We start from the raw sequence: 14569 nt of genomic DNA, 5'->3' as shown, positions 1-14569 counted from the left end.
ATATGATGACGCGGCGCCATGTGTAGTTTTGCAGAAAGACAGGCCGCCCGACCGGTTTGGCGAGATGTCTTGACGATCACGTCGCCGAGAAGCTAACGTCACTCGCTGCTACAACACTCGGAAGGCTTCGAAGCTTCTATGTCTCCGAGCACATTGCTTGCTTCCCCCCCTCCATGAGTAAGTATGATACATTATTTGTTTTGGGGCTTGACGTTGTCAGCTTTGTCACGTTGGACTGCCTCAAGGTGAACCCATTTTGCTGAACTGTTGTGATTTCATTGGCCAGGCCTGCTTGATCGCGATGGAATTTGCTTGTGATTATGTTTACGTACCTCCATTGGTGGTTCCAAAGGACAACCAACAAGTCTTCAAACGCTCAGGTGGGATTTAATTAGAATTAAATTATCTCCGATTTCTGAAAATCTTTGAAATGATCAAATTTTGAGTCATTTGGGTTGCACGTCTAAAAAAAAATATTTTTTCCTCTTTGTCTGTAGTATAGCCACATTTGTTCATGAGCTACCATGCACAACATTTTCTGTCATCGTTTCATAACAAATGTTTCCTCTTAGATGAGCGAAAATCCTTCCATGTGAGTCATGCGGGCTTCACGGGCCTTTAAGGAACACAAAGGCCTAATCTCTCTTTTTTGCGTTCCTCACAGCGCTTCTACCTCCCGTCAACTGGACTCGGCCTCTCAGAGCGCCCCCTCCGCCGCCCGTCGAGGTCAAGGTCAGCAAGAAGCCGGAGAAGAGCAAAGCGAAGGAGCGGGCGGTGTCGAAGTCCATTTTCTATGACAACGCTGATGTTGGGGAAAAATCGAAGCAGATAACGCCCACCCGCAAGACAGGTACTGTATGTAGTGTTAGCGTTAGCATGTCATTCCCGATGACACCAACACATGCCGTCAGACCAAAAAGCAATTTGTCTCCGTCTGCGGCTTTCCCACAGCTTTACTTCCACCTCACCTGAGACCGGCGGCAGGCAGCCGCTCGCCTTCTCCCAGCGAGCGACATCTTTACGACAACGAAGACGATTCAGAGTCATCTCGGTACGCAGACAGCTCGCCAAGTGCACCAGAAGGTGCCGGGCTCGATGGAAACTCCCCTGGCTTGGCGATACGTAAGCAAACATGACATTTTGTAGGAGTTGGGCACATGACTAAAAAAAATTTCCTGCAGCTTCCGCCCCTTGTCTTCCACCTCGTCCTTCCTTCATGAACATGCCGGAGTATTTGGTGCTTCTGCCTGAATCTTGCCCCAGTGAAAAACCGCTTCTGTGCCCCCCGCCAGTTACCCCACCTCCAGGTACAGATCGCAATTTGTGGCTTCGCAAGGAAATCAATGTACAGACTTCCATCCCTGTATTGGAGTGGATCTTTACTTCTACTCAAAGACTTTTCCATCGCTGCTCCACAGCATCCACGGAAAACAACGACTCACTGCCGGGAAACCCCAACGTGATCCTTGTCAGTTTGGGAAAGCTGCTCTCGGAAAAAGGTCAGTCCACTTTTATCCTCATTGTTTTGGTCTGATTTGCGTGCATTGACGATGCTTGTCATTTTTCCAGTGGAGCACACCCAAGAGAAACTCAGATCCTGCACTCAGTGTGGCTCGGTGCTGGAGTCCATCTACGACAACGTGGTAGGCCGTGCTTCTAAGTCTTGTCACTTTTCGAATGGCATGGCAATGATACCTTTCACTGCAGATGAACAGTTGTTACTTCTGCGAGCCGCCTGAGCAACGCAGCACCCCGAGCACCGGCTTGCAGCACGGCCTGTTCTTGCTGAACCCGGCCGATAAACTCCAGAGCGCCTCGCAGCCTCTGCTCATCTTCTGCATCGACATCTCGGCCTCCATGAGCATCACCTCCCAGGTACACAGCAAAATATATCAAAACCTGTCACAGTCACAGATTGTGATTATGTTCTTGTCTTGTTAAGGTGTTGGGAGGAGAGGAGTGTATCCACAGATCACGCCTGGAGGTATGATGTGTCCAAAAAACATATTCATCAAGGAATTATATTTATCTTTAAGAAAATGCTGCATTGGAGCGTTCTGTAAAATTCTGATTTTCCAGCCTTTTTATTTTTGTAATATCTTTGCAGGCCCATATGTACAAAAAAATGGATGGCATATGTTTGTGGAATATTAATCAATTGTGTTCTTTTCAGTTTGTCCAGGAAGCTGTTTTGCTTTGTGTTAATAAGCTGCGCAAACAACAGTCTGACACACCCGTGGGGCTCATCACCTTCAACTATGAGGTACAAATAAAAGCAATTTTCTCATAGATGGACAGATAAAAAACAAATCCAGAAACTTTTAGTTGAATGTTTCTCAAAATGTGGTCTTGGGCTCTCTCTAGTGGTGTGCAGAAGAATAACTGGGTAGTGTTGGGTTGAAAATAAAGCAATTAAGACACACTGTTATTTGTATTTTATCTACTGTAGGTGACAGTACACGGATACGGAGATTTCCCATCAAATGTCCTGAGTGGGGATGACCTGATGGACAGCGAGCATCTAAAAGCGGCCGCGTCTTTGTTCACCACTCCGCCGCCGCTGTCATACACCAAGAACTTCCTGGAACAACAAGTCAAGGAGTACAAGGAAGCATCATTGCTAGTCATTTGGCAAAAAAACAAAAAGATGATCCTATTGTGTTTTTCCTCCAAAGGTTGTCTGCAGTGGGCACTACAGCGTTGGGCCCAGCAGCTCTCGTCGCCATCACAATGGCCTCCAGACACCCGGGCTCCAAGGTGCCTATCAGCCACAATTTATGTTCCTATCCAATCCAACAAATGATGTAAACTCCATTTGTGAAAAGGTGATCATCTGCACAGACGGGAAGGCCAATACGACGTTAGGCAATCTGGAGGTGGACGACAACGATGCACGCGCTCTCCTCTCATCCACCATCTTCTACCAAGAACTGGGGGAAGATGCAGCCAATCAGGGGTCATTTTAAAAATAATCCAAGTCATGGTACCTTTGGGTACAATAAATGCGATAATAATGGCGAACCTTGCCTCTTTGATTAGCGTGACCGTGTCAGTGCTCTCGATAGAGGGAACCGAGTGCAGGCTGGATGAGCTGGGTCGACTCGCCGATCGAACGGGAGGAAAAGTAACACATTGGACCGTTATTATTTCTCTTTCGTTCCCCACAGCGTCTCATCTTCTCGCTCCATCAGGTGGTGATCACAAATCCCAAGATGCTCCAATCCGAGTTTGAGCAGATCATTGAGAACACCACCATAGCCACCAAGTGCACCGTCACCTTGATTCTGCCCAAACCAATGTAAGATGCCACCTCTTGCTTGTTGTTGTTGTTTTCCTCCTCCCTTAACATTTATGTGCAACAGGCGAATGAGAGGAGAGAAGGAGGCGGCACACAAAGCGCTCCGAAATGTGGGGAACGTGCACCCGGAAGAAGAGATCACTTTCCAATTCGTGGCTAGTGAGACAGAAGGTAAGAGAAGACGAATGTCAAATAACGCTTGGTTTGGAATGCGGGTTCCTTAAGACCGAAAATATCAACATCAACACGGCAGGCAACAACAAAGACTAAAAAGTGCTCATGGGAAGAACAAAAGAGTGTGCTATACTTGGAGTAGCAAAACTGGTTATGATGCTAAAAAAAAAAAAAGTTGTTGATGGAAGTTGTCAGTGGAAATAAAAATACACCAGATGGGCAAAAAAAAGTATTGGACCAATTGTTTAACCCAATATGGGTTCCAGCGTCCTCCGTGTCCGTCCAGCTGCAACTCCAATACACGCAGAAGAACGGCCAGATGATGCTGCGAGTGTTCACCATGACCCGACGCGTCACGAGTGAAAGGTGAGCTCACGCCTTCATCCGGGAACGATAGTCAAACGATTCCAAAATGCAACCCAATGTGCTTTCCTCCTCCTCAGATTGGTGGTGCTGTCCTCTCTTTCGCTGCCCATCATTCAGCTCAACTCCTCACAGGCCAGCGCCGCTCTGGCCGTCCGAGGGCGCTTCCTGGACGCTCGGCGGGAAAGCGAGCAGCAGAAGAAGCTCATTGAGAAAGTGATGTGAGTATGGGAGTTGGGGAGCTGAGTTTGTTTTACCTCAAGTGACATCTCTGATCATCCTGTGTGTCTCCAGAGAGCACAACCGCAGCGCCGAGGACAGACAGACATACAAAGAATGGGTCAGCACCATGGAGCCGATATACAACAACATCCATAACTTCACCAGGGTCTGTTTTTGCCGCCGCGGATGTTGTTTTTGGATTCATTGTTAATCACCTAAAAGTTTCTTTCATTTCCCAGGCCAAATCTGTCGTCTCTGACTCACAGGTAAACGACATCAAAACATCTCAATGCTGTTTGAATTCCTGCAGGTATCCTCTCTAACTCCGCCCCCCCCTCCCACCAGTCTCTGACAGATGCTGGTGCAGCGTTGCTGTACACCATGAAGCAGAGCAATAGGAAGACCGTCATGATCAAGAATGATCAGAACCTTCGCTTTTTAAAGCAGTCCAAATACTGAAAGGCACGCTAACGGCTCAATGAGGACACTTTGGACACCTTGTCAGGTGTGGTCGATGACGTCAAGCAAATGCTTTCTGCCAGGAGTGAGTTGACGGAAAAAGTGCATTTTTCTAGCCCAGTAAATGACAATCTTGATTTTAAAGAGGAAATCAAGCCGTAATGGAGAAAGAAAAGGTAGCACAACATACTCAGAGCTGCTTGAAAAACATTCATTTTATTGTCAGTTTTGGTCACTTCTTAGATTTTTTTATTTTTGCACATCACGTTTTATGAGAAAACTGGTGACAATGTCAGTCCAACTGTCCATTTACCAAAAATTGAACAATTAAGGTAGCATGATGCCCAAGAAGAGCTGTCTTTTTTGCATGCTTGTCTGCTTCGACTAAACCAAATAATTGTGCCTTTGCATTAAATAACCCTCAATTCCCAGTTACATCTCAGTTTACATTTAAGTTTTTCTTTGACCATAAATGATTCAGTCCCAAAAACTGTAACTCAATTTAAGGCCACTCGTTATGTTATTTAAAGTTCTTCTTCCTTGATCAAGTATTCTGGCAAAGCGTGAAAAGTGTCAGCGGACACACTGACAGGAACGGTCAAGGAGATGCCGCTGGACTCCGCGGGGCCAGGAGATGGATCGGTAGGGGGAGGCGAAGGCAGCGGGTCGGTGTGGATGATGTTCAAGTCGGACTGCGAGGCGCTGCCGTGGGTCCGTAAGTGCTTGCGGAGGTAGGCGGGGAACAGGAAAGCTTTCCCGCACTGGTCACAGCTGTGAGGTTTATTGCTGGAGTGGATCTTCTGGTGCTTGCGCAGGCCTGCCCGGTTGAGAAAAGCTTTGCCGCAGCTGTCGCACGCGTGAGGCCTGGCCTTGGGATGCTGCTTCTCATGTTCCCGCAGCTCCGCCGCCAGGGCGAACTCCGCCGGGCAGGCGGAGCAGGTGTGCGAGCCCGCCGTCGGGCCCGGGGCCCTCTGGACGGCGTGGAGGTTCTCGTGCGCCTGCACTTCCTCCCAGGTGCTGAAGGTGGCGTCGCAGTGAGCGCAGGAAAACTGCGGCAGGGTCGCGAAGCCGGCCGCCTCCGTCTCGTCCTGCGCTCGCCTCTGCTGCTGTTGCTGCTGTTGTTGCGCCTGCTCAGCCAAGTGAGTCCTCTCGTGTTTGCGCAGGCTGGAGGACACCACGTACGACTTGAGGCACTCGCCGCACTTGAAGGGGCGCTCTCCGGAGTGCACGCGGCGGTGCTTGTTGAGGCTGGAGCGCTCGGCGAAAGACTTGTCGCACTCGGTGCACGAGAAGGGCCGCAGACCCGTGTGCACCAGCAAATGCCGCCGCAGGTCCCAGGAGGCCACGAAGGCCTTGTCGCAGCTCTGACATTTGTAAGGTCGCTCCCCGGAGTGGACCCGTTCGTGCATGGCCAGATCGGCCGGCTGTCGGAATCTTTTGGAGCATTTGTCGCACGGGTAGGGCTTGAAACCCAGGTGGACTCGCTGGTGCCGGCGGAAACTGGACGGGTCGGAGAACATCTTGCCGCACTGCGGGCACAAGTAGGGCTTCTCGCCGGAGTGCGTGCGAAGATGAGACTGGTAGGAGGACAGCTGCGTGAAGCTTTTCCCGCACTGCTCGCATTGATACGGCTTTTTCTGGGAGTGGATGCGCTGGTGGCAGACCAACGAGGACGAGCGGGAGAAGGCTTTGCCGCAGTCGGCGCACAGGAATGGCTTCTCGCCCGTGTGCGAGCGCTCGTGGTTCTTCAGGTCCTTCACCTCCGTGTAGGTTTTGCCGCAGTCCTTGCAGGAGTACGGCCGATGGCCCTGGTGGTTGCGTCGGTGCTTGCGGAACACGGAGGGGTCGGCGAAACTCTTGCCGCACTCGCCGCAAAAGTACGGCTTCTCCCCGGTGTGAGAGCGCATGTGCACCTTGAGTTTGGACAGAGTGGGGTAGCTCTTGGAGCACTGGCGGCAGGAGTGGGGCCGCTCGCCGTTATGCTGCGTCATGTGGATGCGCAGGCAGATGGCCTGCATGAAGGCCTTGCCGCACTCGGAGCACACGAAGGGCTTCTCGCCCGTGTGTGAGCGACTGTGGTTGCGCAGCTCGGTGGGCGTCTTGTACGCCTTGTGGCAGTCGGGACACTGGAAGGGCCGCTGGGCCGAGTGCGTGCTCTCGTGTTTGGAAAGAAGGGCCTTGCTGGAGAAGATCTTCTGACACTGCGGACACGCGTGGAGAGGAGACGAACGCTCTTTGCCGTGCGCCGAGAGCTTGTGCTCGCGCAGCGCCGACACGCTCCGGAAGGACTCGGCGCAGGACGAGCATTTGAAGGACGGTTTGGATTTCGGGGGACGGCCTCTGCCCCGTTTCTTCACGGGCGTGTCCCTCGCCACCGCCTCCTCTTGTTGGCTGTGCTCATCTTGGGCGGGAGGGCTTTGTTGATTTGAAGGTGGTGGGCTCCCAGCCTGCAAGGAAGCCATCTTTCTGTCTGAAGATCAATTAGATGAGAATTTCCCAACCTTTAGGGAGCCAATGCAGATATTTTACATGAGAAAGAAATATACCAGTCATGCAATCACCAAAATCTTGTCTAAACCTCCTCAAAAACTAACTTGCACACATATGTTGGTGTGTGTAAATTAATTTTTGAAGTATAGACTAATACATATACATACGTGCATAAATACATCCATGCATACATACATACACAAAATGGCTGGCATTAGGACCTTAGGGACAATAAGCTAACCATCTCGACGACAGGAAGTGGGCGACGTAAAGCCGCAAATGTTTGTTTTTGCTGTTGCTGCTGACGATCACAACAACATGCGATGTGAGGTGTCAGTATTGAATGCATGCAACCGTGCATATAAATTCTTAATACTACGTGCATGTCTCGCCCGCGTTAGCACGCTTGCTAATTTAATTCAACTCAAAATGGCTGGCTTTAGGACCGCCTGCACCCATTTCGCTCGACGGCATCAGCTTGTTTTCAGATTTTTTATTATTTTAGTTGGACTCAACAAACGAATGACAGCCTCACCTGCAGCAGGGCATTCGTTGTGGGTTGATAGTGCTCGGAAGAAAGAAAGAAAAAAACGAGTCCCCACTCGACTGGAGTTGTTGTCGTACCACGGTGGACCGTTTTGACTGGCTGACAGTGACAGTGGGACGGCGCTAGGACCACGATGACGGACAGTTTCGACTGCCATAAGTGGAGTAACTTGTGTTTACAATGCAAAATATGGAATAATAACAATTTTGTCTTTATTTTTGAATATACTCAACCCGAGTTGAATGTTTGGCGTTTAAAATGTTGGGGGCGTGGCAGGCTGCTGTACATTAGTGATTGGAATTGCACATTAATAAAAAAATGTTGCTAAATAAATGAGTGAAAGCAAACAAATGATTAAATGCAAATGTTTTGTACTTAAATGTTTAATACAAATTGATGAAGTCTGACATGCGGGAGTTTAGACGTCACTTGCACATGCACTGTGCTGAACCTATTTTTTTTTTAAAAAGTCTAACGTGTAAACAGTTAATTCGGTGATTCCTTTGCATCCCATTATCACACTATTGTTTACTAAAAACGAAAACAGTGCTAAACACGGTTGAAAATAATGGAACGTGCGTTATTAAAATGTGGTCGATGAAGTGACGGAAGTATTTCGCGGCTGCACATTTCCTGTTCCCTAGCAACAAGACCGGTGTGGAAGAATAAGACAATTGGAAGAAGAGAGTCCCTTTGGATCGTTATACACCTCAAAAGAAGTTCTTCGATCAGATAATGAGTGGGCAAATGTCTCCTGGAATGTGCGTGGAGTCGATATTGGAGGTATTTGCTTTATTGCCCTTACTGACGTTCCGCTTCCTGTCTCTTTTTGTTGCAATGTTTGTTTTGCTAGCTGAGATGCTGCTAGCCTGTCGCGCCGCTAACGTTGGTACGAACTATCGCAACCCATTGACCTGCACTCAATTAACGCTTGTTTCCACACTTTTCGAAAAGTGTATATTTATGTCCAACCGTTTTCTGCATTAGTTTAATAGCGGGGTTAAGACAGTCCTGGTTTATTGACACGGCTAATGTAATTAGCCTGACAGTGCAAAGAGTTACCGGATGTGAATCGTTGACTTACTCCCTAATCACTATATAGTCTTGCTGTTTATATTTTTTGGGGTAAATAGCAATCCATGCAATTAATTTACAGTCTATCTTAGTCATACTACAGTGAAAAAGTAAATGTTACATTAAAATAATTGTTTTAATCTGAGTGTACAGTATTTTACTGAATGAATCTAAAGAAAGCACTTTATGTTAATCCTTATGGGTTGCTTCTGTTACATTTAAATTTGTATGAAGAGTTAATATACGTTTGTCTCCTCCCCCAAAGGCAGGATTTATCTTCTACTGTATGGCCACTCTGGACACCCTCCTGACCTAAACGACTGTTCTCCATTGTGTATGGACAAGAAAGGCATCTAATGTATTCCCCTCCTGCATACGCTGTCAACCTGGTGCGCTTATTTCGCTCTTCATCGTCACGACTGCGCATGACGGCGCATGGACGGCAGGTTTCCTGTGCCAACAGTGCGGGCTGTTCTGTCCTGACATGGCCACACTTGTAGAGCACACGGACGCTCACCTGGAGCAGGACGAGGAGCGCAAGTTCAAATGTGACGAATGCGGACGTGGCTACAGACATGCCGGCAGCCTCGCCAATCACAAAAAGGCTCACGACGTGGGATTGTTTGAGTGCCATTTGTGCGGCAAAGAGAACTCAAACGCTTTGGCTTTGAAAAGTCATATGCGGAGTCACACGGCTCACAAAAAGTACTCCTGTTCGCGATGCGGCAAGGCTTTCCGCCTGGCTACGCAACTCGCTACGCACGAGCGGGCTCACCGTGTCTCGCAATCAAAGACTGAGGACGAGGAGGATGAAGACATGGCAAATAATCATTGGAACAACCAGGCGGAGAACGGCCTCGTCGATCACAACCAACCGCAGTGTGACTCGTCCGACGACGCCGACGGCCGACCGTTCAAGTGCGACCTGTGTGACAAGACTTACATTCACCTCCGAAGCTTGAACAACCACAAGAAGACTCACCAGGTGGGAATATTTGAGTGCACCGTCTGCTTCAAACTCTTCAACAACATGGCCGCGCTCTACAGCCACCAGAGGACACACAAAATCCGAAGCGGCCGCGGCGGAGGCAGTAGCTCAGCGTCCGGCTTCTACGCTAACTCCACACAGGAGCAGTTTTCCCCAAAGAGTCCGGACGGTCCTGTCAACTTCTGCCATTTGTGTCAGGTTGTGTTCCCTAGTGAGGAGGAGTTCCAGGAGCACATCCAAATGCACAACTCTTCGTCGGCAACCTTTGGCCTGGAGGACAACACAGCAGAGAGCCCCCATATGACATACAACAACATTACCTCGCCTCAATCCAGCTTTTACGCAGCTCCTAACGATCTCGCTCCCTTGCCATCGGTCGATAATTGTCAAGGTTTTGATCAGCCGCGCGGTCACGTGTATTCAAACAGTAATCAAACACCGTCTTCCGACTGCTCTCAGGGACAACCCCCGCCCGTGGACCCCGGAATTCTCAATCCGCTTCCGAACGCGTCCGGAAGGGACGACGCTTCCGCCGCCGATTCCGACGAGCGTCCCTTCAGGTGTCAGATCTGCGGCAAGAGCTACCGCCACTCCGGAAGCCTTATCAACCACAAGCGCTCACATCAGGTGGGGATTTACCAGTGCTCCGTTTGCAGGAAGAAGTACCCTCACCTGGCTGCGCTCAAGAGTCACCTCCGCCTACACAAAGGTCACAAATCCTCATTCAAGCCCAACGGAGCGGGGGACTGGCTCGCTTCTGAACAATTTTCTCCAGTCAGCGACCAGGGGCTTTTCTTCTCAACACAGGATGCGGAGGACAACAACGATCCTCATCTTGGACTCGGCACGTACCTCGATCGTCAGGACTCGGCTCCAGATGCGAGCGTGCGGCCACCTCACGCCGAGCATTCCACACAGAGGCACATGTGCGCCGACTGCGGGGACTCTTTTGCGGACATCGCCGGGATCGTGGCGCACTCGTGCCCCCTGCTTCAACAGCAGCGCTCGAGCGGGGACGCCGAGGGGAACTTTGAGGGCACCGTCGCGCAGTTTCAAGGACTGAACGAGACCGCTCGTCAGAGTTACTTTGAGCAGAGCTTCAAAGAAAATCTGAGCGGCGAGCAGCTGAGCGGCATCGCCGAAGAAGACGATGGCGACCTTTTTCAGTGTTCCATTTGCGGAAACAGCTACAGCAGCATGCAGGCCCTCAGGAGCCATCTCCGAGGTCACGCGCAGTCCCGGTGCGCCACCGCCAGCTCGGGACCCTCGTCCTTGTCCTCCCAGGAGGAGGCCAGAGACGAGGAACCGGAGGAGATGATGATCTGCAGTTCCTGCGGCGAAAGTTTCGCCAGCAGGCAGGACTTGCTCGCCCATCAGCTCGAGCACGTCAAGCACCGAGACGAAGACGGCGTCGGCGCGAGTGAGGGCCAAGCGTGCGAGGAGGAGACGCAAAGCGTCATCTGCGGTCGCTGTGGAACCTTCTGCGCCGACGACCATCATCTGGAAAGCCACAACTGCGCGGCGGAGAAGAAAGAAGAGGAATCGGCAGCGGCAGAAAGCGGCGAGGAAGTGGAAGTAAAAGCAAAGAACTTGCAGCACCAAGCCCGGCGCCACGTCAGAGACCAATTTGAGGACCGTCAGTACAGATGCGATCAGTGCGGCCGCTCGTACAGACACTCGGGTTCCCTCCTCAACCACAAGAAGTCTCACAAAACGGGAGTGTTCAAGTGCAGCGTGTGTCAGAAACGCTTTTACAACCTGTTGGCTCTTAAGAACCACCAGAGGTCCCACTTTGACATTAAGCGGTAAAGTACATGTGCAACTCAGACACTCCACCTTAACGTTCGTGTGGGCTTTTATCATTTCCGACAAGGTTTAAGTTATGTTCTATTGTGCAGCGCTTGTTCCATACTCGGTGTGGTAACCAAATGTGTTTGTTTTACTTTGAGATGTAAACGAGTCTAATTTCATCTCCCCCCCCTCAGGCATACTTGCGACGAGTGCGGCAAAGCCTTCAAAATCCAGAAGCAGCTTTTGATCCACCTCCGGAGGCACAAGGAGAACCGAGCCAAGATCAAAGAGCTGAACAACCAGATCCAGGCCCTGATGCAGATGAACAATTCTGAGGCCGAGGCTGCCTGTGAAGCGCCGGAACGAACGACGCGAGCGGCCGCCGCCGCCGCGGTCACATCGGAGCGCACGGGCGACAGGCGACCCTTTGCATGCGAGCGGTGCGGGCGCACATATCGCCACGCCGGCAGTCTGGTCAACCACAAAAAATCCCACAAGACAGGCCACTATTATTGTTCTATCTGCAACAAAGCTTACACCAATCAACTGGCCGTCAAGAACCACTTGCGCACGCACTTTGCCAGTCGGAAGCATTCTTGCCAAAAGTGCGGGAAAGGCTTCCGTGGAAAATGGCAGCTATCGGCTCACATCTGCGCGGACTCCCAGAAGGGCGGCGGGCGGAGCTCGAGGTCTCGAGCTCCAAAGTGCAAACGATGTAAAGAGACGTTTCCGTCCCGTGACCAATTGGCAGCCCACGCCTGCGACCGCTCGCCGGCGAGCCACGACGAAGAGCGTGCGTTCTCCTGCAACATTTGCCACCGTAGCTATCGGCACGCGGGCAGCCTCCTCAACCACAAGAACACGCACAAGACGGGACACTTCTCCTGCACCTTCTGCGCCAAGCCCTTCAGCAACCCCATGGCGCTGCGCAACCACACTCGCATCCACACGCAGCAGAAGAAATATGCGTGTCTGACGTGCGGGAAGGCCTTCCGCCTCGCCAGCATCCTGCACAACCATCAGAAGGTCCACAACCGCGCCAGCGCCCGCTTCGGCTGTCCGGCGTGCGGCAAGAGCTTCCGGGGAAGGTCCGGACTCAAGAGGCACCGCTGCCGAAGGGGTTGTGGAGAGGACGGGACGCAGCCAGAAGAGAGCCAGGACAAGTGCTTCAGGTGAGTTGTTCCATTACAATGAGCAAGCCTGCTCGCAAATGTCACCTGCACCAGGTTGTGAGCGTGATATCCGTCTGTTGCCGCCACCGCAGGTGCGACCTTTGCGGGCGCTCGTACCGCCACGCCGGCTCCCTCCTCAACCACAAGAAAACTCACTCTGAAAACCTCCACCACTGCGGCCTTTGTCTGCAGACCTTCCCGGACCCCCTGGCTCTCCAGATCCACTCCCAGATGAGGCGCCATTGCTGCCCGGAATGCGGCAAGACCTTCTGCCTCATCGCACACTTGCAGAGCCACATGGAGGTTCACTCCAAGGATCGCTCCAACGTTGGCAGCTCGGGTGAACTCGAGGCTAACGGCCTGAGCTGGACCGAGCCTTTGTCCCGTTCTCCCGAAAGCGCCGGCGACCAGGCGGAGAAGAGCCATGTGTGCGAGCACTGCGGCCGCACTTACCGCCACGCCGGCTCTCTCCTCAACCACAAGAACAGCCACAAGACGGGCTCCTTCACCTGCAGCGCTTGCCACAAGGAATTCTCCAACCTGATGGCCCTCAAGAACCACCGGCGCATTCACACGGAACCCAAGCGCTACCAGTGCCTGGAGTGCGGCAAGGCCTTCCGCGTGTCCACGCAGCTCATATGTCACCGGAGGATCCACAGCAAAGAGAAGCCCTTCTCCTGTGCGCTGTGCGCCAGAAGCTTCTCCAACAAGTCCAACCTGAGGCACCACGAGAAGTTGCACCAGAACCATCACGCTTACGACGACACCTCCGCGTTTAACTTGGATGCTAACGGCTTCATGGGCTTGGACATGGGCTCGTTCCTTTAAGGTCGCCTCTCACTCGTACCGCTCGTACCTCCGACTCGTGATTTCCTCGCATCTTCTAAACGTTGTTCTCGAGTCACGCCGCGCGTCACTTCACCTTCCTCACGGAGAAACAACCAAAGTGATCCGTATAGCGCGGCCCGCTTTTCCAGCGACTCTTCAGTGCCTGTATCAAGAAACATAAAATGTATACTCCACTCCCAAAAAATTGGACACTTGGGGGCAAGCGAACCTTTTCAAGTGAGCGAAATCTAACGGTTCCGTTTTTCAGTGCTTTGTGTGCAAGTTACTCTTCCCAAACAATGAGCCGAACGGTTTGTGGTGCCGGAGTGGATCGGATCAACTGCTTTTTGTAAATGATAGTTGAGGATTAACCGCTTTTTGTAAACGATAGAACAGATTCCTGAAATGCATTTCCAAAAGCCAAACAACCTGAACTTTTTTAGGGGTGGTGTATGTTGTGTTTGTGAGTGCTGAAAGACTGCTCACATCACACACCTCTTGTGTGAAAACCGTCAAATACCTCATTGTAGTTTGTGCAAAGCTCACTCAAAGTGAGACTTGAATCTAGTTACTACTAGTCTACTTACTAATTTAAGTTTTTGTTAAGTGACATTGTATGCTGAAACCTACTAATGCTCTCGCATAAGGCAGAGCACCGGATAGCACGTCCGCCTCACTGTTGGGAGGTGCTGGTTCCATTCCGGCTCTGGTCTTGTGCAGCGTATGCATGCCCCCCCCCCCCCCCTCATCCCCTCGTGCCCACGTGCCTCCAGTTTCCTCCCACATTTCAAAAACATGCAAGGTGGGCCAATTGGACACTCGTAATTGTCTGTAGCTAAGTTTGTGAGTGTGACTGGTTGTTTGTCTGTCTGTGTGCCCTGCGATTGGCTGGCAACCAGTTCAGGGTGTATCCCGCCTACTGCTCAGTCAGCTGCCGTCCCCTGTTCAATACACACACACTGTAGTGTCATGATTTTATCTCACGAGTATATCGATGTTGACTTTACCCCAGCTGTAATTTGCATGCAAAAGTGCCACAGTTAAATTGATATAGTATCAAATATTAAAATGTCATTAGTGGTTTAATTAACTAGATATGGAATTACAGAAAGTAAATGCATCATTAAATTATTAATAAACTGTCATTATTTAATCAAAATATT

General features: G+C 51.0%; 3 protein-coding genes across 13 annotated transcripts; 2 read left to right on the top strand and 1 right to left on the bottom strand.

Moving 5' to 3' along the window:
• Nucleotides 1-6: 6 nt before the first annotated feature.
• On the top strand, nt 7-4947 carry si:dkey-9k7.3 (circularly permutated Ras protein 1). Of its 2 annotated transcripts, none has more exons than XM_037277434.1 (21): nt 7-177; nt 287-380; nt 665-850; nt 952-1122; nt 1293-1307; nt 1419-1499; nt 1570-1643; nt 1708-1875; nt 1943-1984; nt 2174-2263; nt 2450-2601; nt 2676-2757; nt 2826-2956; nt 3040-3124; nt 3192-3298; nt 3363-3469; nt 3739-3838; nt 3916-4056; nt 4130-4223; nt 4297-4323; nt 4403-4947. In XM_037277434.1, the coding sequence occupies exons 2-21, from the start codon at nt 302-304 to the stop codon at nt 4514-4516; spliced, it is 2046 nt and encodes a 681-aa protein (XP_037133329.1). In that variant the 5' UTR covers nt 7-177; nt 287-301; the 3' UTR covers nt 4517-4947. The 2 variants fall into 2 exon arrangements, with proteins under 2 accessions (XP_037133329.1, XP_037133328.1); XM_037277433.1 differs by having other exon boundaries at nt 8-177; nt 1182-1307.
• On the bottom strand, nt 4654-7635 carry znf668 (zinc finger protein 668). The gene is made up of 2 exons (XM_037277444.1): nt 7542-7635; nt 4654-6986 (listed from the first exon to the last, which is right to left on the bottom strand). The coding sequence occupies exon 2, from the start codon at nt 6976-6978 to the stop codon at nt 5041-5043; it is 1938 nt and encodes a 645-aa protein (XP_037133339.1). The 5' UTR covers nt 6979-6986; nt 7542-7635; the 3' UTR covers nt 4654-5040.
• Nucleotides 7602-14567, top strand: znf646 (zinc finger protein 646). Of its 10 annotated transcripts, none has more exons than XM_037277424.1 (5): nt 7602-7712; nt 8198-8336; nt 8893-11420; nt 11601-12578; nt 12671-14567. In XM_037277424.1, the coding sequence occupies exons 3-5, from the start codon at nt 9112-9114 to the stop codon at nt 13404-13406; spliced, it is 4023 nt and encodes a 1340-aa protein (XP_037133319.1). In that variant the 5' UTR covers nt 7602-7712; nt 8198-8336; nt 8893-9111; the 3' UTR covers nt 13407-14567. The 10 variants fall into 10 exon arrangements, 9 of the variants coding, with proteins under 9 accessions (XP_037133319.1, XP_037133320.1, XP_037133325.1 ...); XR_005101002.1 differs by lacking the exon at nt 7602-7712 and having other exon boundaries at nt 7719-8336; nt 12671-13506; nt 13540-14567; XM_037277430.1 differs by lacking the exon at nt 7602-7712 and having other exon boundaries at nt 7719-8336; nt 8893-9612; nt 10075-11420.
• The last annotated feature ends 2 nt before the right edge of the window (nt 14568-14569 follow it).

Source organism: Syngnathus acus, chromosome 19 (assembly GCF_901709675.1).
Source record: "Syngnathus acus chromosome 19, fSynAcu1.2, whole genome shotgun sequence".
In the NCBI taxonomy this organism is placed as follows: Eukaryota; Metazoa; Chordata; class Actinopteri; order Syngnathiformes; family Syngnathidae; genus Syngnathus; species Syngnathus acus.
This window is presented reverse-complemented; position numbering and strand designations above follow the sequence as displayed.